This window comes from Nycticebus coucang, chromosome 4 (assembly GCF_027406575.1).
Source record: "Nycticebus coucang isolate mNycCou1 chromosome 4, mNycCou1.pri, whole genome shotgun sequence".
NCBI lineage: Eukaryota > Metazoa > Chordata > Mammalia > Primates > Lorisidae > Nycticebus > Nycticebus coucang.
The window spans coordinates 53,709,440-53,735,225 of record NC_069783.1 but is presented as its reverse complement, the minus strand read 5'-3'; the positions used below and the strand labels follow the sequence as shown (position 1 = coordinate 53,735,225).

The 25,786-nt window shown below is 38.7% G+C and overlaps 1 protein-coding gene across 2 annotated transcripts in view; it reads left to right on the top strand.

Moving 5' to 3' along the window:
- The first annotated feature begins 1,562 nt into the window (after positions 1-1,562).
- RTN4 (reticulon 4) overlaps positions 1,563-25,786 on the top strand; it is an 80,333-nt gene continuing 56,109 nt past the window's right edge. Inside the window, exons 1-3 of one of the 2 annotated variants that reach the window (XM_053588415.1) lie at positions 1,563-2,373; positions 20,413-20,469; positions 21,143-23,533. In XM_053588415.1, coding sequence (XP_053444390.1) covers positions 1,818-2,373; positions 20,413-20,469; positions 21,143-23,533 — 3,004 coding nt within the window. In that variant the 5' untranslated portion in view covers positions 1,563-1,817. The remainder of the gene's footprint in view (positions 2,374-20,412; positions 20,470-21,142; positions 23,534-25,786) is intronic. The other variant, XM_053588416.1, reaches the window with a different exon arrangement.

The window sequence follows — 25,786 nt, the reverse complement described above, 5'->3', positions numbered from 1 at the left end:
TTTTATTAATTTTTTTATTGTTAAATCATAGCTGTGTACATTAGGGGTACGATGTGCGGGTTTCATATACAATCTGAAATATTCTCATCAAACTGTTCAACATAGCCTTCATGGCATTTTCTTAGTTACTGTATGTAGGCATTTGTATTCTGCATTTAGTAAGTTTCTACTGTACCCATTCTAAGATGCACTGTAGATGTGGCCCCACCCATTACCCTCCCTCCACCAAAACCTCCCCCCTCCCTTCCCCTTCCTTGGCCCTTTCCCCATAGTCTTGTGCTATAGTTGGGTTATAGCCTTCATGTGAAAGCTCTAATTTAGCTTCATAGCAGAGCTGAGTACATAGGATACTTTTTCTTCCATTCCTGAGATACTTTGCTAAGAAGAATATGTTCCAGCTCCATCCATGTAAACATGAAAGAGGTAAAGTCTCCATCTTTCTTTAAGGCTGCATAATATTCCATGGTATACATGTACCACAATTTGCTAGTCCATTCGTGGGTCAATGGACACTTGGGCTTCTTCCATGACTTAGCGATTATGAATTGGGCTGCAATAAACATTCTGGTACAGATGTCTTTGTTATATTGTGACTTTTGGTCTTTGGGGTATAAACCTAGTAAAGGAATTATACTTTCTTTATTAAACTCCTCAGTCTTGGAAAAGGTGGAATGGGGATCATGCTTATTCCCGCATGCATATCAAACGAATGAGTGTTGAGCTTCCTGACTCCCAGAAAGCCTGAATCATCTGAAATGTTGACTCATGAGCCCAAGGTGATTGAAATGTAATGTGAACCAAATTAGCTTACTGAGGCATCTTTCTGTTACTACTTTCCTCTCCCCACTGTGTCCCTTCGGGTGACTCATTCTACTACAATGTAAGAAAGAGTTTATCAGAAGTAGAGCCCTATACCCTCTTTGGAAGAACAGCAGATTTGCAAACGGTCAGCCCCAGACCTCCAGATAACTTAGCGCACCTCTGTTTTGCCTATTAATTCCAGGGTTCAGATTGGGAATGAGCCTGAAACTGTCAAAAAAAAAAAAACATTTTTCTTTTCTTTTAGGGTAGTGGTAGTAGTGATGTGGTTTGGGAATTTAAGAGAAAAAATATAACCTTTTATTTCAAAAATCTTTAGGGCCTACTTTCTCCGGTCTGTTTTTTTCCTTTCCCGGGAGGAAAGTTTCCATCCCCAGTCCCCCAGGATAACGCCCTTCCGGTGGCGCACCAAGAACCTCGCTGACCTCTCCAGGCCAGCAGCACCCCTCCTTTCGCAGTTGGGTTAGCAAATGACTGACCTCCAGCTGCCGGCAAGGCGAAGACCCCACCCCAACTCCTGTCCACCCAAAACCAAGGGTGGAGAGCACAGACCAAGCCTCGCCCGCGGAGTCCAATCCCAGCCGGTAAGAGAGAGGATGAGCAGCCGGCCCCGCCCACCTTAATCTTCCTCCCTTTCCGTTGGGCAGGCTGCTTGCCCATCTTCTTTATCCTGCAGCCGATTGGCTCTCTCCCTCCCGCGCCAGTCCCTGCCGTCCCTGGAGGAGGGTGAGTCACGCCAAATTGGGCGGAGAGTCCGCTGGCTTCGCTGCTTTGCTGGTCTGGGCGGCGGCGGCAAGCGGGGACGCGGCGGGTGGCGCATCACGGGTGTTGAAGCAGGAGGAACAGTCTCATTGTTCCGGGAACCTTCGCGACAGCAGGTCCCCTTCTCGTTCGGCCCGGCCCCTCTGCGTCCTCCCCAACCCCCACAACCGCCTGCGGCTCTGAGAAGCGGCTTCCGCGGCCGCAGCAGCTGCAGTAGCATCTCCGACCCGCCAGCCATGGAAGACCTGGACCAGTCGCCTCTGGTCTCGAGCTCGGACAGCCCGCCCCGGCCTCAGCCAGCGTTCAAGTACCAGTTCGTGAGGGAGCCCGAGGACGAAGAGGAAGAGGAGGAGGAGGAGGAAGAGGAAGAGGAGGAAGACGAGGATCTGGAGGAACTGGAGGTGCTGGAGAGGAAGCCCGCCGTCGGGCTGTCTGCGGCCCCGGTGGCCCCCGCCGCCAGCACGCCCCTGTTGGACTTCGGAAATGACTTCGTGCCCCCGGCGCCCCGGGGACCCCTGCCGGCCGCGCCCCCCGCCGCCCCGGAGCGGCAGGCGTCCTGGGACCCGAGCCCCGTGTCGTCGACTGCGCCGGCGCCATCCCTGCCGTCCGCTGCCGCAGCCTCGCCTTCCAACCTGCCCGAGGACGACGAGCCTCCGGCCCGGCCGCCCCCCCCACCCCCAGCCGGCGTGAGCCCCCAGGCCGAGCCCGCATGGACTCCGCCCGCCCCGGCCCCCGCCGCGCCCCCCTCCACTCCGGCCGCGCCCAAGCGCAGGGGCTCGTCGGGCTCCGTGGGTGAGTCAGCCTCCCGCCGCGCCGCCCCTCGCGCCCCTCGCGCCCCTCGCGCCCCTCGCGCCTCTCCTGCCCCTCCTGCCCCTCCCTCTTTTGTGTGCGGCCCCTGATGCCTCCGGCAGGGTCTGCTCTTCGCCCTGGAGCTTTGTCTGGGGACGTCGGGGATATGGCGCCCCGGCTGGTGGGAGGCGCTGGGAGAAGGGTGGGGCAGCGCGGAAGCCTGGGCTTGTTCTTCATTGTCTGTCTTGGTTTTGGGCAGCACGTGCGCTGTTCTGGGCTCTCTGGTGCTTCCCGCTGGTTCCTATTTCACTGCGCCTCGGAAGTTAGGCACCCACCTTTCATAGGAGCGGGAACTGGGGTTGCGGATTTATTGGGCTGGTTAGGCTTATGGGGTGAGGATGGAAAGGCCTTGGCACTTGAATCCTTTTAGGAGGGGCTTTTGTCTAGCCGTGAAGTGCAGGTCTCTTTGCCTGCATTCCGCTCCGGGTCCCCTCCTCACCCCAACCCTGGCGTGAATGGCCTCCCTGCACTTCACCCTCCTCCTCTTGCGCTGTGGGGAGCTGCCCGAGTGGAAAATGTCCACGATGACCCATCCGCAGTGAAGGGAGAGCGCCTCCAGCGGTGCGGTGCGTGGAGACTTGGCTGGGAGAGAGTTCTGGCCAAGTCCTGCCACCGCCCACCTTGCCAGGGTTGTGATGTGGCGACTCCCCACCAGCTAAACTGAGCCAGGGAAATGGGATCTCAGGGTTGTGTTCCGAGGGGGCGCAGGTCCACCAGGGTAGAGGAATTGCTAGCTGTTAGTGTAGACCAGTACAGCCTTTTGTTGCATGCCTCATGCTTGAGTCTTAGGAGAAAAAAGAAAAGGTAAAATGGTTGACATCCTTAAAGAAAGGAAAACCTGTGGATTCCTTGCCGCTACTTGGCTAAATTGAACTTGTGACAGATTTACCATGAGACGTAATGAATTGTAAGTTATATGTTTTAGGTTGACAGAGTCATATTCCGCATGAGGACGTTTAGGTCAAAGACGCACCGCGTGGAGTCCTACGGTGGTCCTATAATATAATGGAGCTGAGAAATTTCTACCGCCTGGTGACGTCTTGATCCTGACTCTGTAGGCTAGGCGAATGTGTGTCTTTGTCTTAGTTTTTAACGGAAAAGCTTAAAAAGTAAAAAAAGATGAAAAATACAAACAAGCCAAGGATATAAAGAAAAAAATATGTACCTATACAACGTGTTTGTGTTTTAAGTTAAATACTTTGACAAATCTAAAAGTTAAAGAATATTAAAAAGTTTATAAAGTAAAAATATAGCGAGATAAGGTAAATTTATTATTGAAGAAACATTTTAAAAAATAAATTTAGTATAGCTTTAGTGTACAGTATTTATAAGGTCTACAATAATGTGTAGTAGTGTCTTAGGCGTTCACGTTCGCTCACCATATCCCTAGAGTAGTTTCCAGTTCTGCAACCTCTATTCATGGTAAGGGCACTATGTACGTTTACTATTTTTTGCCTTATGTCAGATACTTAGTAGGAAGATACTTAACCATTGTATTACAATTGCCTGCAATATTTAGTACAGTTATATGCTGTACAGGTTTGTAACCTAGGAACAATTGGCTGTGCCATATAGCTTAGGTGTAGGTAGTAGGTTGTACTATCTAATGTTCTCTAATGACACAGTTCTCAGAACGTATATCCCTGTGGTTAACTGAGGCATGACCGTACGGTCCATAAAACAATTTTCAAATTCTTTTCATTCATATAAGTCCCTGTTTGCATGTTGTTATTATTAAACTTACTATTTTTAGGAACATTGTTTTATTGCCCTTTTCATTTCAGGAAATTATTTTGGAATAGAAAAAATAAAGTTTGTTAGAGATGGTGAATGCATATTTTTAGATGCATTACTTTGGGGACAGAAAGTGTCCGACCAGCAACAGGACGTTTATGTATCAAAGGTCAAGAATCAAGTGATGTAACTGCCTGCTGAGAAATTTTAATATCCTCAGAGGATTTTAGAGGTGGCTTATTTCCTAGAAAAAGAAAATCAGTTTGAAATCACGCAATTTTTTTTCTCAATTCATTTGGGAAAATAAGCCAGTTGTGATGCTTTTGAATAACATGGGTATTGACTGTACCCCAGGGAGTACTCAAAACTCTAATCACTGCACTAAAGATGTAGAAGATGAGGAATAATTCATTCAGTCTTTACTTTTTTTTGTATGAAAAGACATTTGAGGGAAACTAAGGTGAGATAGAAAAAGAGAATGTAATATGAAAAATTTAAACAAGAAATTTAATGACTGACAAAAGCACCCTAACATATTACTGCATAGGAACAAAGACAATAGTTCTGCTCTCTGAACATTGGGGTTTCATAGGGCAACAGCATCTCCTGGAATTTTGACTGTTGGAATATTAAGTTTAGAATGCAGAGGAGAAAGAATATTGCCTATCCATGGACTCTGTTTTTACATAAGTTCCCTGATGTGTGTCAATGATACCGATTTGGAAACTTCAATTCTTTTAATAAATGAAGAACATTGTGATTATGGTTATGGATAGGTAAGCCATTTCAGTGTATCAAGTTTTTTAATGCACTGAAAAGTTTTTTCATTAATTCAACCTGTTATTGATTACCTGTCAAGAGATAGGCACTGTTACAGAATTTAGCAATAAGCAAGATACACATGTTCTTCCCATGTGAGGGGTACAGATAATAAGCACAAATAAAAACCTTAGAATTATGGTGTTAATAAGAAAAATAAACAGGATGGTGGCACAGAGAATGATCGGGATGTGTGGGGAATATTTTAGTTTGGGTGACACTAAGGAAGGCCTTTCTGAGAAAGGTGAGATTTGAGCTGCAGAGATCAAAAATTTCCAGGAAACCCCTAGAGTAAAAACCCAAAGGCAAGATTGAGTTCTTTATGCATATATAAGAATCTAGTAAGACTAATGAGGAAAAACTAGTGGGAGAGGGAACTTAGGTCATTTGGAGTCTCTAACGGGCCAGTGAAAGTTTGGCTTTTTTAATTTTAGAAATATGCACCTTAAATAATTATATTGTGATTTTGGAGCTAAAATAAGTTTTGAAGATTCATTGAGACTTAGAGGACTGATGTTAGTAAGAAAAGCTGAGAAATGTGCAGAGCCTGAAAGAGATAGAGACCAGCCTATCTGGAAGAGGTGGAAATCACTAGCACTTGAGCGTTTAACATTGCCATTTACGTTATTTTTGAGTACACTCTGATTTTCATCAGTTGGTAAGCTGTGATTTTACTATTTGCTGCTGTGCCTGGACCATCTCCATTGCAATGTGTTAATTGAAGACTGAAACCTTTTACTTGGCCAATTTTCATGGAGAAACATTTGATTTGATTAACTTAGGCTTTTCAGTATATGCCTGGGAAACTCTGGATAGAAATTTATTTGAGAGAGAATGGCAAACAGTATCATTAATAATGACTTTCAGAGTAGATCTGGGTTCTGAAGGATATTGCATGACAGATTAAGGAATTTGGGTTTATCATCTTGCTTTTAATCTATGCTTTGCCATTCATAATTGTGCTTGCTTTTGGTAATTTATATTATGAAACCAAAAATGTTTTTATTGAAATTATAAAGTATAAGGTTATTTCATTATTTTTCATCCCTCTCCCAAATTATTGCTTTAGGCTTTAGGAAGCCATTGAAGATTATTGAACTGAGGCAGGCATCATGAAAACAGTGTTAGAAAATTAGTGATAATATTCAAGATAGGTTAGAAAGAAAAACAGGTAAACTATTGAGAAAGCTTTTGCAGTAGTTCTGAGAGAGGTGAGTAGGGCCTGAACTGATTATTACTAGTTCATTAAGTGAAAATGGAATAGAAGGAAGGAATATGAAAAGAGTATGGGAAGCTGATTTCTTTAATTGACTGTGAATCCCTATAGTTAGGTTACAAAGATACTTTATGAAAGAAGAATTAATAGGACTTGGAGACTATGGATTTGAACATAAAGAAAAGAATATTAGTGTTTATTAAATCAATTTAAGAGACTGTCAAAACTGATAATTGGCATGAGGATTTGTATAGGGCCTAAAATTACTAATCTTATATTAATAAAGTCATTTATTATATGATTATTTATACTGGCATAGGAGCATATATTAAAAATTTTTAAAGAATTTAAGTGATTTATAATTTAAATCTTAAGTATCAGTTCTAATCTAAAGTTTACAATCTTAATGTGACATTTCTGTTCATTCTTGGCTTTTCATTTTTATCACTCTGAATAATTTTTCTTACTAAGACACTTCTAATTTTAAAAATTGGGAACAAGTAGTATGTTCCTTATGGATAAGGTGAATTATGTTTCAGGTTGGTTCTTAGAAAACTCAGTGTCAAATTTATGATTTTTTTTTTTTTTTGTAATTTGCAAATTCCCTCAAGTCTCCAACTTCTGGTAAATGACTAAATAGAATAGTGTTTAGAAAATATGCTATCTTACTGTAAACTTAGATTGCTGTATTATAAAGGTATTTCTAAAAAGGAGCATATTATCTATTCATTAATTGCCTTTGTTTTATGTGTGGTTATTTTAATAATTTATCTTAAAGCAATTTATTTGAAATATTACTGTATTTATTTGAAGTAAATATTAAGTATTTTGAAATGCTTAAATTTAAGACCCTCATTTAAATGGTACATTTTAAAGGCATTTTGCTAGCCCAGGATAAGAGAATCAACTCAATGGATGATATTTCTTGGTTCTCCCCTGGAACTTCTTATTAAATAGAACTAAATATTACAGGTATACTATAATTACGGTGCATTGTTTGAGACTTTATGTTGCTGCTTCTAAATGTAGACTCCTGAAGGTCTCTCTGGAGGTGACAGCACCAGGGATGGAAACTGTAATGGTAGAACTGTAGTTTGTTGGTAGCGCTTAAATGAATGAAAGTGACCTTTGTGGCTAGCCTAGTGCAGGGTGTAGGCTTGCAAAATGGTGAAACTTAGCTTTGCTGATGCTAAGACTTTCTCAGACTAATGCCACCATCATTCTTTTCCTTATGCCTTCAGCAGCGCAGTGTATTGGTAAAGTAGTCAATAGTTTAGCAAATTGTTATTTTAATTTATATGTGAGTATCTATCTTGTCATAGGCTTAGGTGCCACTAAATTTTTTGGGGTCACTAGATCTGTTTTAAGGAAACTGGTCTTTTGTTATATGTCTTAAACTTTTTTCCTTGATCTGTTATTTGAATTTTGACCATGTGGTATATTATTCTATTTAGCATTTTTTTGTGGTCAGATTTATCATTTTCTTTTATGACTTTGAGTCAGAAGAGTCACTGAGCTTTGTGTAATTCTCAGAAAGGCCTTCTCTAAGATCATAAAAGTTTCTCCCATATTTTCTCCTAGTACTTTTATGATTTTTTTTAAATTTCATTTTAACATTTATTTCTTCGACTTACTTGCAGTTTGCTTTGTTGTAGAGAGTGAAGTAGTGTTGTCCTTTTATATGTCAAGATGATCCTCATTTGTCCCAACACCATTTGAGTCGTTCATCTTTTTTTTTGGAGTTTTTGGCTGGGGCTGGGTTTGAACCCACCACCTCCGGCATATGGGGCCAGTGCCCTACTCTTTTGAGCCACAGGCGACGCCCATTCATCTTTTTTGTTAACTGTTTTGAAATGCTACGTGTGTGGGCGAAGTATTTTCTCTGTTTATGGGTCTGTGCCTGTGGAAGTAGTAGATTGTTTTAATTGCTACATTCTAGAAATAAAATACTAGTTAATAGGGCTTTCCAGAATTATTTTTCTTGGCCATCAATTTAGCCAAAGCCATAATTTACTACCTAATCTTTAAAATTTGTTTATCTAATCCTCTCTTCCTCTGTTGGAGTTTTAGTGAATTACATTACATGTAGGAATTAATTTTGAGATAATTAAAATATCTTCAGTATTGATATTACACATTTTCCCACAAACCTCATGGTTTTCATGAACATGTATTATTACAAAAATTACTTATAATGTGAAATACAGGCTTTTAGAAATAAATAAATATTACGTATTCTAGTTTCCTTGAAACAAATTCCATTACACAGATATTTGGCTTTCTCTTGTCAATTGCTAATAGGCTGGAAATGAAGGGTAAGTTTTCCTTGCTTGTTCATTTCCAAAAACACTTTTATATTGAGAAAGGAAGAAATAGTCTTTGTCCCACAGTAGAAGCTGTAGCTTCCAGATACTGGATTTTTTACAAGTAGTTTCTGAATTCTTTACTTAGGTCGCCCATTACTTTTAAGGAATCTTTTCTTTAATAGCTAATTTTTATTGATGGAATTGCTGCCATAGATAAGGTTTATAAAATTTAAGTTGTTGTTCAAATAGGACTAGGTCTAGTATATTCATGATCCCTTGGAAGTTCAGTGTTAGTTAACGTATTCCTTTTTTTTTTCTTTTTAACTAGGTGTAACTTAGCTGTAAGCTAAGTACAGGAACAAAAAAAGATGAGCAGAGGTTGTACTTAGGAGTGAGTAGTGCAGGTAGCAGATTAAGGGGAAAATATTAGCCCCAGTTGTGAAGAATTTTATGTTCCTAAAATCAGGAGTCTTAGGATTGTTTTGTAAGGACAATCACATGTATTTTTACTGACCTTTGAGTTGTTTTTGTGAAAAGGGAGAACTTTACCTGGGTTGCCTGGTGTGTCTGCACATTTTTTTCCCCTCAACTTTGCAAGGTTTTTGTAACCAACATTATTACGTTTGTTTATCTTAGTGTTCTGACATCCCTAGGCGGAGCTGACCTAAAAGCATTTAAAAAAAATTTTTTTTTAAGCTACCAGAACTTTTGATCTCAGAAAATAAGGGAATTTACTTTTTTAATTTCTATTTTACTTTTCTTATAAGGTTACTAAAAATGCTTAAAGCTGTCCTGTAAATCCCTTTCATAAACAGTCTTTAGAACTTCCTAGTCTCAACTCATCAACATCCTTATTAAAGAAAGTTTTATTATTCTGCCAAATTCTGGTATTTTAATTTCATATAAAAATTTTTATATTAAGAAACTTTTTGTTGTATGCTTTTGCTTGCATCAGGTGAATTATGAAAACCACAGTTAAGTATTTTATTATCCAGGGTGTCCGTAAAGTTTGTGTGCAATTTACAATGCAAAACTAATTTAGATTGCACACGAACTTTACGGACACCCTGTATTTTATCACTTATCCTATACACAGATCTGCTATGAAGGGTTAGGGCTAGAATAGTTTTTAGTCCCTTTGAATGAGGACTGAGAAACTGCCTCTTACCAACATGCCTTCTCATTTACCCACTCTTACCAATCAAGCTTTCTGTTTAACCATTTCTAAAATTTTGTTAATGAAGAATATTGCAGGGCCTGTGGTTAGCATTGATAAAATCAAACATGTATATTTTAATGTCCTGGTAAAAAAGTTGTGGGTAAAAATTGTGATTAAAATTGTTTCAGTCCAATGGAATTTTAATTTGTTTACTTCTTTATCTCTATTTTGGGGGGTTTTAACATTTATTTCTTTATTATTGAAAATTTCCAACACCAACAAAGGAAGACAGAATAGTGAATGAAACCTTTTAGGGAATACAGGGAAAAAAGCAAACATGCTTTTCCCCGCTTTCTACTCTTTACTGTCACACACATTCAAATCTTCTGACAACAGTCTGTGAGACACATACACCCCACACCCCCCAAACGATTCTCCAGCAGATACCAGCTGGATGTCCTCTAATTTAACTCAGTTCTGATATTATATACATGGAGATTCTGCAGGTTGAGAGCTTAGTCCATCAAAATTGCCTTCCACTTCAGATACCAGTGACAAGTTCAGGTGTCAGGACTTCTAACTGACCAGAGTGTAAATCAGAGTCCCCATGATTCCCTCCTCAGGTTCTGTTAATTTTCTAGAGTGGTTCATGGAATTCAGGGAAATATTCTATTTGCATTTACCCATTTATGAGGATATTATTGATACAGAGGATACAGATGGACAGTCCTGTGGAAGAGATGCACAGGACAAGGTATACAGGAAGGAAGGAGTAGAAATTCTGGGCCTTTTCTGGGGTGCCACCCTCCAAAAATCTCCCCTTGTTCAGCTGTTTGGAAACTCCAACCCCAGTCCCTTTGAGTTTTCATGGAGACTTTATTACATATAGGCACAATTGATTAAATCATTGACCATTGCATTGGTGGTAAGCTTCAGCTTCATCCCCTTTCCCCTCCGTAGGCTGGGGGGAAGGCTTAAAGTCCCAACGCTGTAATCCTGCCTTGGTCTTTCTCATGACTAACCCCCATTCTGATTCTACCTAGGGACTCGAACTAACAGTCATCTGATGCCTGTACAAAAGACACTCTTCTCACTTGGGAAGAGTCTGAGGATTTTTAGGAGCTGTATGCCTGGCATTGGAGATGAAGACCAAGTCTGTATTTCATAGTTGCAAAACAGTATTTAGCCATCACTTTGCTTAACAACCATTAATCCATGTCCCATCCTCACTCATAAATGTTTCGTTATGTATCTTACAAACTGTAAGTACTCCTTTTAGAACCATAACTACTCCTGGAACTCTGGAGGTGGAGATGGGTAGATTGCTTGAACTCAGGAGTTTGAGACCAGCCTGAGCAATAGGGAAACCTCATCTCACTAAACATAGAAAAACTAGCCAGGCATAGTGGCACACACCTATAGTCCCAGCTACTTGGGAGGCTGAGGTAAGAGGATCTCTTGAGCCCAAGAGTTTGAAGTTGCTGTGAGCTAGGACACAGCTGCACTCTACCAAGGGCAACAAAGTGAGACTGTGTCTCAAAAGGGGGGGGGAAATGTGTGTATATATGTGTATGTATGTATTTAACTATAATACCTTAAATCAAATATTCTTTCATTATATAATTATTTGTGCTTCAAAAAATTATTTTTCGGGGCAGTGCCTGTGGCTCAAAGGGATAGGGTGCAGGTTCAAATCCAGCCCCCAGCCAAAAACTGCAAAAAAAAAAAAAAAAAATTTTTTTTTTTTAAAGATACTTAATCTAAAAGATTAATTTCTTTTAATTAAAAGAAATTAAGAAATGAGAAAAATCTATTTTAAAATATCTACCTATATATTTACCATTTATGCCATTTTTCATTCCTTTATGAAGATCAAGTTTCATCTGGTAATCATTTTCCTTCATTCTGGAGAACTTCATTTAATGTTTCTTGTAGTGTAGATCTTGGTGATAAATTCTTTCAGCATTTGTTTTCATCTTTTGTTTATCTGAAAATAGCTTTACTAATCTTTAATTTTTTGATGAATCAGTCAGTTCTCATTATTTGCTGTGGTTCTCTTCTGTATAGTTGCTGAAGGCAATGAATGGGCAAATACTGAATCATTGCCCCTAGAGGAAAAACAGGGAGGGTTCCTATAAGCCTGTGGTCATAATATTTTCTGCTAAGCAATCAATACATGTCATACATACATAAAATAAAACATACGTAAAACAAAGTTAACTGGGGTACAAAAGTGTAGTTAGATAAATTCTAGTATTCTATTGTGGAGTAGGGAAATTGTAGTAAACAGTAATTTATTGCATATTTAAAATAGGGGAGAACTGTAATGTTTCCCTGGGACCACAGGGCCCACCACAATGCCTGGCTAGTTTTTCTGTTTTTAGTAGAGATGGAATCACACTCTGACTCTTTAAACTCCTGAGCTCAAGTGATCCTCCTGCCTGGGCCTCCCAGAGTGCTATGATTACAGGCATGAGCCAAGGTGCCAGCATTGGCATTTAGAAATTTTATGTAACAAATAATTATAAAACATAAGAACAGATACAAGGTACAAGAAATTTTGTGGACGGGTGACAATTAGTACGTCCTGTGTATCTTTATTTTTACTTTGAAAATTTGGGCAAAAAAGCATGCATTATACACAGCAAAATATGGTAATACATGTGTTTTCTCTGTGAGACACATCTAGCCTACTGGTTAAGAGCACTAGATAACATGTCAGCACTGTGCATAGGGACCATTTTAAACAGGGAAGTGACCAACAAAACGCAAAAATGAGAAAAATAGGGCATTAACTAGAACAGGGCACCTTTTTTTGTTTGTTTGTTTTTGGCCGGGGCTGGGTTTGAACCTGCCACCTCTGGTATATGGGGCCAGCGCCCTACTCCTTTGAGCTACAGGCACAGCCTGAAAAGGGCACTTTTTTACATTGTGTAAGTGGGGAAACAAGAAATCCATAGGGTTGGTTATCTTCTTCCACATCAGCAGAGGAGCATGCACATTGGATGACCAGAGTATTTGCACATGTCCTGAAAAGTGTTTCAAGTACTGATTTTGAAGTTACAAATGTAGTGAGTAGGTGAATTTGCAAATAAGGAATCAGTGAATAATGAGAATTGACTGTAATTCTAAGTTGTCAGTTTTCATTGTTTTAATAGTATTACATTATCACGTTTTGAATTATTACATCGATTCATTGAGAGGTCAGGTCATTCTTACCGTAGTTTCCCTTTTTCTTCTGACTGTTTTTAAGGTTGTTTCTTTCAATTGGTTTTCTTTTTTCATTTTTTACCCCTTGGATTAATATAAGGGTATATGATTAGGTTGCATGGTTTACAGTTGTTATGTAAAATCCCAGTTGCAGCTGCGTCCTTCACCAGGAGGTGTGCCATATCATATAACGGTACCATGAGAGGGGACCTTACTGAGCTCCCGCCTCTTTTCCCCCTTCCGTTCTCTTTTTTTTTTTTTTGGCCGTGGCTGGGTTTGAACCCACCACCTCCGGCATATGGGACCGGCGCCCTACTCCTTGAGCCACAGGCGCTGCCCCCCTTTTTCCCTCATGTAGGCCTGTAGTGGTCCATCTACTAGTTTCATGTATCTTTGGTTTTCAGTTCGACCTCCATGATGTGCCTCTTTGTGGTGGTGTTTATCCTTCTTTGGAATTCATTGAGGTTCTCGGATCTGTTTTCCAAATTATGACTTTTTGTCAATTTTTAGGCCATTTTATCATTAGTTCTTCTTTGTTTCAGTCACTATTGCTTTTTTTGTGGGAACTGCAATTACAAATGTTGGCTCCTTGATTTTTGTCCTCAGATCGCTGTTCTTTTTTTCCCTGCTGCTGTGCTTCAGTTTGGATAGTTTCTAATCATCCTCAAGCTAATTTATCAATAAATCTTTTATTCTGTATTGTCCAATGTACTTTTAAGCTCACCTAGTGTTTTTTTTTGTTGTTGTTGTTGTTATTAATGTAATTTTCAGTCTAGCATTTCCACTTGGTTTTTTTTTTCTAGTCCGTATTTCTCCACCAAGATCCCCTATCTGTTCACTATGTTATCTTCTTTTCTGTATACTTAGTAATATTTTAATTTCCATTTTAGTGTTTACTGATTGACCTCTGCATTATTTCTGTGTTTGTTTACATTGGCTATTTTTTTCTGTTTTATGGGCACATTTTCTTGCTGCTTTACATGTCCAGCAACTTTATTTTATACCGTCTGTCATGGATATGGTGGTATTAATTTTGTTTTAGCAGGCAGTAAATTTTCTGGCAAATCATCTTGATCCTTTCAAATTTTGATTTTAAAGTTAGAGTCAGTCTAAAGTCAGGAGTTAGCAGATTTTTTCTTAAGGGGCTGAATAATAAATATTTAAGGGTTGTGGGCCATACAGCCTTTGTCTTTACTACTCACCTCGCTTTCATTGTGAAAAAGTCGCCATGGACAATACATAAATGAGTGGGCATGAGTGTGTTCCAATGTAACTTTGACCCATAAGCTGTAGTTTGCTGACTCTTGATGAAAAATATCCTTACTTTGAGGCTAGAGTAGTCCTACTCTTAGGGTGTTTTTTCCTGGGGTCTCAGTTATATGCTTGGAGTGTTCAGCAAGTTCTCTCTACTTTGACAAGTTTTAGGTCAAGCATTCTCTGACCTCCCAAATAATCCAAATATTCTACAAATCTACCCTAGGTTTTTTGGCTAGGCCTTGCTGAGTCTTGTGCTATGTGTGTGCACCCCGGAATTTAAAAGAGCCCCTAGCCAGATTTTTGGAAGCTGCTTTTCTGTGATACATTACTTTGCGTGTTACCCTGCCCTACAAATTTCAGACAGTTCCATCTCTCAGCTTAGCCAGAGTACAGTATTCTTGGACTCTAACCTATATTGTACACTAGGAAATGCCTTCAGACAAAAAGCCAGTGCCGTTTTACATGCTTCCCTTTTCTCAGGATTTGCACTCCTATACTACCAGTTGTCCAATGTCTTAAGATAGTTGCATTATATATTTTGCCCATTTTTATAGTTGTTTATATTGGAAGAGTTAGTCTGATATAATTACTGCCAAGCAGAAGTTTTGTATAGTTTTGAAATACATTTTTTCTAGTTTTAACATTAGATATGATTTTACTGACCAGTTATATTTTTGGGTGATGAAAGTTTTTGAAATGAGCATAGGAAGGAAATTACTCTGTAAAAATGTGTAGACATTGGTGAGATTGTGATAGCACATATATTTTTTAATCAATCAGTACTAAATTCCAGTAATAAATTAAAAACTGACATACTACTTCTACTTAAAAAAAATACTTTAAAAATCTCTTTAGTGAACTTTAATTCTGAAACTGATCCTTATATGATGGAAATAGTATTCAAAGTATGTCAAAAGGGAAATATCTAAATTTGTACTAATGGTAAGGAAGTGAATCTAGCATGAGGATAATGTGAGTAAAAATGTTCTGTGAATGGTCCTCATCTTTCTGTTTGTAAGTAGGATTCTGTTTGTTTTATGGGGGAGATGAGGAAGTAAGTTTGTATTTGTAGTGGCAGAGTTAAATTATACTTTTCTAGCATTGTCATTAGCTATGTGATGTTGAATAAGTTACTCAATTCTCTGAGCTTTAGGCAACTGGAAATGTGGAAGATTAACAGGAGTAAGATAAACATGAGTATGTTTTAGAAAGTAAAGCTAGATATGGTAAATTTGAGGTTTAATGGATATTAACATTCAGAGATGCAGAGAGAAAAGCAGGGGCATGATTAGGAAGAATTGTGTTTAGTTAGCACAGTTGACAGGTGAAAAATTGTTTAAATAAGTTTAGGCAGTTAAGTTGGGGCCTTCACGGTAGAGGGATTTGTTTATCTGATTAAGAGGATAACTAGGAGGGATAATTCAGGGGATAACTGGGAGCTTGTATTTTAAGCAAGAGAATATATGGCATTTTCTTAAGAATATTAATTTTTTTTGATATTTTTTTGAGATAGAGTCTTACTATGTCACCCTTGGTAGAGTGCTGTGACATCACAGCTCACAGTAACCTAAAACTCTTGGGCTTAAGTGATTCTCTTGCCTCCGCCTCCCAAGTAGCTGGGACTACAGGAGTCCGTAGAACGCCTGGACATTTTTTTGTTGCAGTTGTTTTTGTTTGGCAGGCCTGGGCTGGATTTGAACCCGCCAGCTCTGGTATATGTAGCTACCCTAGCCGCTGGGCTACAGGTGCTGAGCCGGGAATATTGATTTCATACATAGATGGAGAGACTTATTGAAAGTTCTGGCTTCCTTTTTGCTTATTCAGTGAAAACTTATTTTTGTTTATTTTTGGGAAAGTGCCATTTTGTTTTTAGTTAGTGTGGATTTACTTAATCCTTTAGTATTTGTTAGTGTTTTGGCTGTGAACTCAAAATAGCACAAATGAGATTGATGGTTAAAGTTTTTATTTCATTTAGTCGTTTACATTCCGAATAGATCATAGAATAAATGCCCTTTTTTTTTTATATAAGCCTAATAATCTAATAGCCTGTATGTAGTATCTCTCAGAATTGGGAATATTATACTTTTATAGTACCCCTGATTTTAAAATTGTTTATTCATTTGTGAAAGGCAGGATCTTTTACTGAAAAAGAGAGGCTAATGTAAAATTAGTTTTATTTTTTCAAAACAGTTTTAGATGTTTTTAGCCTTAGAATTTGGCAGCTTATATAAGTACATATTGTTGATCAGAATTTTCTTTTTCTTAGTTTTATTTGTAAGTCATTTCAAAATTGTAAATGTGGTGTAGTTATAGGAAAGGGCATGAACTTAGATACTCTCTGGATTCAAATCTCAGTTCTGTCACTTTCAATTTTGTGATTGGGGACGTTTAGCCTTTTTATGTCAATTTCCTCATCTGTGAAGTGGGACAACAATAGCACCGTATTTGCTGTGTAAAACGCCTTCCTATATATGCACACTCACATTTTGGTCCCAAACTTATAGGGAAAAAGCCTTTCTGTTTTAATTTTTTAATTCAAATTTTTATTTGTTTATATTTAGGTACTTGTTTTTTGTGTTATAAAGGAATTCCAGCATTTATTTTTTAAACATAGTAGAAATTTTATGTACCAATAACAAATTTACTAGCAAAATCAGAAGTATTGTCTTCCTCAGTATCTACATTACCAGTGAAGAGTCACTTTCCTCATCTGTCCTAAGTGCATGCAGCAAAGCTGATTACTGTTTTCAAGGCATTATTTTGCGTATGGATAGGATATCTGACTGCTTTCTAGAGTAACACTTTTAACCCTTTGATTGCTGAGCTCTCAGAAACAAAACGTGCTTGTAGATGTTGTTTACACGAAATGAGCATCTTGCTTGAAGGTGTTGTTCACAGTCAAAAGGTTAATGCATAGGTGTGAATAAAAGAATTTAAAACATTTTTGTACTATAGATACAGAATTAGTACTACCTGTGTATAATGCACATCCTTATTTTTTCCCTCAAGAAATTTGGGCAAAAAAATGAGCATTATACATGGCAAAATATAGTATCCACCTTATAAAATAGTTTTCACTCTTAGATGAATGAACATCTGAAACGAATGTGTGCCTAGTCAGCATGGTACTTAAGTAGCCCATATTAATGTCTCTATAAATATTATTACACTGTAGAATAGAAGCAATTTGATCAGCCCAGTATTTCAGATACTTGCAAGGTAAATTTCTGGGTGACAATTTATCTCATTTTAGGGCAATGAACTTGATGGGCTGATAAACTTAGAAGAATTTATGTCATTTATTGCACTTGTTTGTAAACATACCCTTCAGAATATAAAGCACAAGGACTTGGGAACCAGACTGTGGTTTGAATCTTGGCCCTCTGACCTCCTACCTCTGCAAGTTGTATCTTTTTTCCATTTTCTCTCAACATTTTGAGGTAGGTACTGTTATCCATATTTTACAAATATGGAAGTGAGAATGGCTAAGTAATAACTTTCTTAGGGTTACACAGTCCTGGTGATGGATATGTGATTTGACCCAGGCAGTTCAAGTCTGTGATCCGTGATTACTTGAGTAGGAGTGAGCAGCTTTCTTGAAGGTCCAAATGGTAGTGAACTATTCTGCTTTTTTTTTTTTTTTTTTTTGTAGAGACAGAATCTCACTTTATGGACCTCCGTAGAGTGCTGTGGCTTCACACTGCTCACAGCAACCTCCAGTCCCTGGGCTTAGGCGATTCTCTTGCCTCAACCTCCCGAGTGGACTACAGGCACCCGCCACAAGGCCTGGCTATTTTTTTTTTTTTTTTTTGGTTGTTGCAGTTTGGCCAGGCTGGGTTTGAACCCACCACCCGCGGTGTATGGGGCCGGCACCCTACCCACTGAGCCACAGGTGCCGCCCACTATTCTGTATTTTTTAATAAGAGCTTTTAGAAATGTAGTACTTGTTTTGTGGTTAACTCTGAGTGAATCCCATTTAACAAAATTAAGATTTTGTTAACTTATTGAAATATTTTAAATACCAATTTGAAAACTTTTTTATTTGGACAAATTCCAGAATATATGGTTTTTATTATCAGAGATTCTGATATTGGATAGGGGTAAGGATACAGTATATTTTAAAACATACATTAAATTTTTGGTACCATTTTAGATATAGTTTGTTTTCCTTTTAATTTTAACTGTTCCTGATCCTAGTTCACTTTCCAAGTGGACTGGCCTCTGACTTAGTGGCTTTTAACTATGTTGCCTAGATGATACAGGAATGATTTTGTTAAGAATTATTTTTTATTTAGATGGACCTATTACGTAATTATTTGGTTCTGGTCTTTGACCCCTGAATCTCAGTTTTATATAAGCATATATTTTATTCTTTTTGCTGAAGGAACTTTCCTTCATTTTACAAATGAGAAACTGTGTAACTTAATTAAGATCACATAGCAAGTCATTTTTTTTTTTTTTAAGACAGAGCCTCAAGCTATCACCCTGGGTAGAGTGCTGTGGTGTCACAGCTCACAGCAACCTCCAAATCCTGGGCTTAAGCAATTCTCTTGCCTCAGCCTCCCAAGTAGCTGGGACTACAGGCGCCTGCCACAATGCCCGGCTGTCTTTTGGTTGTAGTTGTCATTGTTTGGCAGGCCTCCAGGCTGGATTTGAACCTGCCAGCTCTAGTGTATGTGGCTACTTGAGCTACAGCCGCCACCAGCAAGTCATTTTTTAAAAATGTGTATATACTTTAAAATATCTTACAAGGCACTATTATGTTACTGGTTTAGATGAATAGCCCATCCTTCCTATTGTTCTATGTTGTAGGAGACCCTTTTAAACACAAGTCGTGATTTTTTTCCCTTACCTTCACATTTAAGAATCCTTTAAACATCATACCCAGTATAGATATATCTAAAATTTACATGACGTCATCAGATAAGCTCTCCTATTCATCAAGGGCAGTACCCTTAGAAGACAGCTCGGTATTCGTGATAGCTACATCTCTTGATTTTAATCTATTTTGATTAACCTTGTCCAGTTTGTCCTTCCAGATAGAAGTATCCAGATTTATTAGATTCTTTCTGGTAAAAGAATACCTTCTTGTGATCTCTCAGGCTGTTTTAAATTGTCTTATGGTAGAGGTCCTTCTCTAGGCTAAACCACAGAAGATCTGTAGCTCAGGATCTTCCAACTGCGGGTACATGATGACATTATACAAAGTTAATATACCAGTATATAGTGGATTATCTTGGGTTGCCGAAACAAATTATCATAGAGTGGCTGGCATAAACAACAGACATTTATTTTTCTTAGTTTTTGAGGCTGGGGTATTCTAAGATCACGGTGCTAGCAAGGTAGGTTTTATTCTGAAGCTGAATTAATGGTACTACTTTTTCCCAACTTCCTCTATCTCCCCGTGTGCTCACATGATCTCGTGTGTATGTTCCCGGGAGAGATTGAGAGTGCCTGGGCTTTCTGGCGTCTTTTCTTGTAAGGGCACCCATCTCACCGGACCAGGGCCTCACCCTCATGACCTCATTTTACCCAATTACCTCCCAAAGGACCCATCTCCAAATATCACATTGGAGGTTAGGGCTTTTCACATACGAATTTTGGAGGGATATAAACATTTGTTTTATAATAATTCGTGATTAAGAAAATAGCCTCTGGAGTTGAATTGCCTAAATCCATCACTTACTAGTTGTGTATATGAATAACAAGTATTATTACTAATTTCAAGCAAAAATATTAAGTATCTTCCTAATGATAATTAGTTTTTTCTTTTTTTTTGGACTCTTGGTATTTGGACAATGGTACACAGGACTAATGTCTTCAAAGAGCAGTGTTCAATGACTTAGAATCTTTTCCTTTTAAGATAGACAACCTAGGATGTAAGAAAAAGTGTGAATATCTGTGTGTTTAAATTGAACAAATGAGAATAACTAAAGATGAAACAAAAGTAGTTATTTATTTTATTCAAGTTTATCTTTTTGATTTTCATTTTTGGCTTGAATAGGATAAGACAATTTACCTATCGTAATAGACACATGTTAAATTGCCTCTTGAACAATGTCTATAAATAGCATTTAATCAAGTTTATAACATATATAATGATTTAACCTGAATTAATGGTACTACTTTCCCCCAACTTCCTCTCAATCTTGGCCTTTTCTCTGTAGATAAAGTTTTTAGTTGACTCATTACAAACTGAAGCCTTGCTTATTCCTTTTGTCTTCAGTCTCCTTGCAACCTGTCTTTGTTTCTGCTGAGGTTATATTCTATTTGTTTTTCAGATGAGACCCTTTTTGCTCTTCCTGCTGCATCTGAGTCTGTGATATACTCCTCTGCAGGCAAGTTCTTTCTGCCAGCCTTTTGTCCTCTGCATATTCTAACTTTAATTCTTTAGTTATATTAACTCTATACAGAGTAGTTTTGATTTACTAAAAATTAGCATGGTTTCAAGAATGTTTATGTACTGAAAAAGTTAAAAATCGCGTTTTACATGCTATGCCTAAGAAAGAAATGGGCAGAACCTGGTTGATAATTGGAAATATGCAAGGAATACGTTTATACATTGATCCTTCTTTTTCTCCAAATACAATTTACTTGAGTATAGCCAAAAAGGCTTTTATGTAAATAAAGGCTGGTTTATGGCATTTAATTATCCAGTGCCCCTTTTTTCTCTACTGTCACTCAAACTCTCTTCTCAAATCTCTTCCTCTAAAACTAGTTGAAAGTAGCTTTTCTCAGTTGATCACACTTGAGGTTTTCACAGACTTGTTTTATGTCTTTGCATAGCATGTAATTGCCTCTGTATGTAGCCGTGAGCATGTCTTACTGACAATCGCTTAATATTTCCAGTAATGACTAAAGTCTACTCAATTGTTACTTATTACGTGCTATTAACATTGACTTTAGTTAACCATAAGACTTTACTAACACTATTTTGAATCTGTCATAAAACTTGCATTAACTCTGAGAACACTGGCATTCTCTAACTTTCCTTTCTGTCCATGGTCACAGAAAAAAATATGGACTTGAAGGAGCAGCCGGTTAACACTGTTTCGGCTGGTCAAGAGGATTTCTCACCTGTCCTGCTTGAAACTGCTGCTTCTCTTCCTTCTCTGTCTCCTCTCTCAGCTGCTTCTTTAAAAGAACGTGAATACCTTGGTAATTTGTCAACAGTATTACCCACCGAAAGAACACTTCAAGAAACCTTAAGTGAAGCTTCCAAAGCGTTCTCAGAAAAGGCAAAAAATCCATTTGTAGATAGAGATTTAACTGAGTTTTCAGAATTAGAATACTCAGAAATGGGATCATCATCCAGTGTCTCTCCCAAAGCAGAATCTGCTGTGATAGCAGCAAACCCCAGGGAAGAATTAACTGTGGAGAGTGAAGATGACGAAGAGGATTTAGTTAGCAGGAACATCCTTCATAATCAACAAGAGTTATCTGTAGCCCTTACCAAATTGGCTAAAGAAGACAAAGTTATGTCTCCAGAAAAAACAAAGGACAGTTTTAATGCAAAGAAAGGTGCAGTAGAAGCTCCCATGAGGGAGGAATATGCAGACTTCAAACCATTTGAGCGAGTTTGGGAAGTGAAAGATACTGTCAAGGAAGATAGTGATGTTTTTGCTAACAGAGAGAACAAACTGGAAAGTAAGGTGGATAAAAAATGTTTTGCAGATAGCCTTCAGCAAACTAATCATGGAAAAGATAGTGAAAGCAGTAATGATGATACTTCTTTACCCAGTACACCAGAAGCTGTAAAGGACGGTTCAGGAGCATATATCACATGTGCTCCCTTTAACCCAGCAGCAACCGAGAGCGTTGCGACAAACATTTTTCCTTTGTTAGGAGATAATACTTCAGAAAATAAGACTGATGAAAAAAAAATAGAAGAAAAGAAGGCCCAAATTGTAACAGAGAAAAATATTAGTACAACCACATCAAACCCTTTCCTTGTAGCAACTCAGGATTCTGAGACAGATTATGTCACAACAGATAATTTATCAAAGGTGACCGAGGAAGTAGTGACAAGCATGCCTGAAGGTCTAACCCCAGATTTAGTACAGGAAGCATGTGAGAGCGAATTGAATGAAGCTACAGGTACAAAGATTGCGTATGAAACAAAAATGGATTTAGTCCAAACGTCAGACGCTGTGCAGGAGTCGCTCTACCCTGCAGCACAGCTTTGCCCATCGTTTGAAGAATCTGAAGCCACTCCTTCACCAGTTTTGCCCGACATCGTGATGGAAGCACCATTAAATTCTGTAGTTCCTAGCGTTGGTGCTTCTGCAGTTCAGCCCAGTTCATCACCATTAGAAACTTCTTCGGTGAATTATAAAAGCATGAAACTTGAGCCTGAAAATCCCCCACCATATGAAGAAGCCATGAATGTATCACTAAAAAAAGTATCAGAAAAAAAGGAAGAAATTAAAGAGCCGGAAAATAATGCAGCTGTTCAAGAATCAGAAGCTCCCTATATATCTATTGCATGTGATTTAATTAAAGAAACAAAGCTGTCTGCTGAACCAACTTCAGATTTCTCTAATTATTCGGAAATAGCAAAAGTTGAACAGCCAGAGCATGATCATTCTGAGCTAGTTGAAGATTCCTCACCTGATTCTGAACCAGTAGACTTGTTTAGTGATGATTCAATACCTGAAGTTCCACAAAAACAAGATGAAGCTGTGATACTTGTGAAAGAAAATCTTACTAAAACTTCATCTGCGTCAATGCTACAACATGAAAATAAGGGAAAAACCAGCATTTTACCACCTGAAGGAGGAAAACCATATTTGGAATCTTTTAAGCCCAATTTAGACACCACAAAAGATACTGTATCAGCTAATGAAGTTTCAACATTGAGCAAAAAGGAAAAAATTCCTTTGCAGATGGAGGAGCTTAATAATGTAGTCTGTTCAAATGATGGCTTATTTATTTCTAAGGAAGCACAAATAAGAGAAAGTGAAACATTTTCAGATTCCTCTCCAATTGAGATTATAGATGAGTTCCCTACATTTGTCAGTTCTAAAAATGACTCTTCTCCGGTATTAGGCAGGGGATACACTGACCTAGAAGTATCCCACGAAAGTGAAATTGCTGATGTCCAGGATGGAGCTGGGTCATTACCCTGCTCAGAATTGCCCCATGATCTTTCTTTCAAGAGCATGCAACCTAAAGATGAAGAGAGTGTCCATGTCTCAGATGAATTTTCCAAAACTAGGTCTGATGTGACAAAGGTGCCCATACTGCCTCCAGATGTTTCTTCGGCTTTGTCCACTCAAACAGGGATAGGCAGCGTAGGTGAATCCAAAGTCCTTGTGAAAGAAGCTGAGAAAAAACCCCATGCAGCAAAGGAAGGCAGATTACCATCTGCTATATTTTCAGCACAGCTGAGTAAAACATCAGGTAATCAATCTGTATATTGTTTTGTGCCTTTGTGCCAGTTTTCGACTTATCATGGAACATTCCACTACATTTTATGTTGCATATTTTGTTTAGTGTCTAATATATCACATTGGTAAGAAGTCTTTTTCACCATCTCAGTTAAAGGTTTTAGTGCTTTTTGTACTTCTCTGGCAGTCAACACTCACCCTTGCTCTTAACTTTTCCAGTTGTTCGTTGGTCACTTTTATATTGTACCACGGAACTACAAAGTGTTTTATTAGAATTGGCTTCATGCTGGGCACTGTGGCTGATGCCTGTAATCCCAGAGGCTCAGGAGTGTCAGCTGCAGTGAGCTCTGATCATGCCATTGCACGACAGTCTAGATGACAGAGCTAGACCTTATCTCTTGGGGGAGGAAAAAAAAAGAATTGGCTTCAGTGTTTCTTGAGTTTTCCAATATGTTCTTGTTATACCAGAAATTACTTCATATTTAATTTTTAAAGAATATTTCTGTAGCAAGTTTTAAATATTCAGTATAGTATATTTTTCTAGTGGTGGGAATAAGGCTTAGCACATTGAGTGTGGACATTTTGCTGAAAAGTGTATATTGAGGGTGTGCTACTATGAATTCTGAAAAGTACCAGTTCTCACTTTTGACTACAGTTTCCTCATATCTGATTTGCATTAGGTGATTTGCACATGTGTTTGTTTATTTAGCATTAAAGTTTAGCTATGTTTTCTATGAAAGTATATAGTGATTATGGTAAATGTCATGTATTCAAGATGGGTAGCACCAGTGGCAGAGAGAAAAGTTACAGATTGTTGCTGTAACCTAAGAGGAGGTTATAAATGTTCAAGCAGTGGGGTGAGCACGGAGACATAGGGCTTGGTATCTGATGGATATGGACATGAAGGATGAGGGGAAGATGTAACAATGACTCCTGGAACCCCAGGCCTCTGATATGTGCAAATGTATGGATGGCAACATGAGGAACTGAGATTGGAAAGCGAGAGAATAAAATGGGCTTCAGAGGAGAAGGTAAAAAATTCAGTTTTGGATATGTTGGTATTAAAGTACCTACAAGATATCCAAGAAGTTAGGGATGTTGGAAGCACTTGAGAGACACCTTTGCTGTATGTGTGTCTTTCTCATAGGCTTGGAGATAGAAATTAAAGCCACAGGTATCAACTAGGAGGATCAAGAAAAGAAGAAGATTAAAGGTCAAAGAAATGGTCAGTTAAGGATTGAAAGTGTTACAAGGAGGAGGGCAGGTGTTGGCATGACCGTGGAAAATGGTGGAGTGCACACCTAGGGTTAAGGAGTAAATGGGACTTGAGCAAATAGATATTAAATGTTGATCACTGTCGAAGAGTTTGAGAATATGACGAAAGAATGTTAGCAAGCAGGAGGGAGAGGATGGGGTGGAGGAAGGGTCTTCCCCTCTCCTTTATTTTAAAGATAGGAGGGAAAGTGATAACAAGTGCTCATACAGCGACTCAGAAGGGTATGAGATGAACTCCCAAGTTCAAATGAAGGAATTAGCCTTAGCAAGGAGGGGAATTTTGCTTTATTTGTAGTGAATAGAAAGCAATGTCTGAGTCTTGATACTGCTAGGGTTTTGCTACTGGAGATTGAGGAGATGGTTTGATGGTTTACGTTTACTCTTTAAAGCAGTATATTAGGTCATTTACTGAGAATGAGCTGGAGCGTGCTGGGTAGAAGAGGTCTGAAATACCTCTGACTAGGGAAACAAAGGCATTGCAGCTAAACAGCCTAGGGTATGGGTTCAGAGAAAGGAAATAGTTGTATTGATTCAAGGTTGTGTTCTGCAAGATGGGCCCAGTGGGCTGACGGTCAAGAGAGTGGAGGATAATAATAGCAAGAAAGAAATTTGAAGTGATGGACTGTGACATCTATGTTGAAGGATGTAGAAAGAAGAGGAAGCTGATAGGGGAGTTTGAAGGTCAGTGAACTTGAGGTCTGAATTAGGTCTAAGACTCAAGAATGTGGGAATAAATGAACATCAGAATAATAGGAGATTGTAGGCAAAGTGGGATTGTGTTTTTGTGTGTGTATGATGATGAATTCAGCATTTCAGAGGAATAGCATCGGTTCAGGTTGTTTATAATGGCCAGAATTTGGCTATGAGGCAAGGTCCATGTGGAGTCAGGTGAAGGTTGCTAGAAATGAGGTTCAATAAACTATGAGGTCAAGAAGTGGGATTGCATTTCCACACGACACCCAAGTCATACCAGGATGATGGAGGTGGTCAG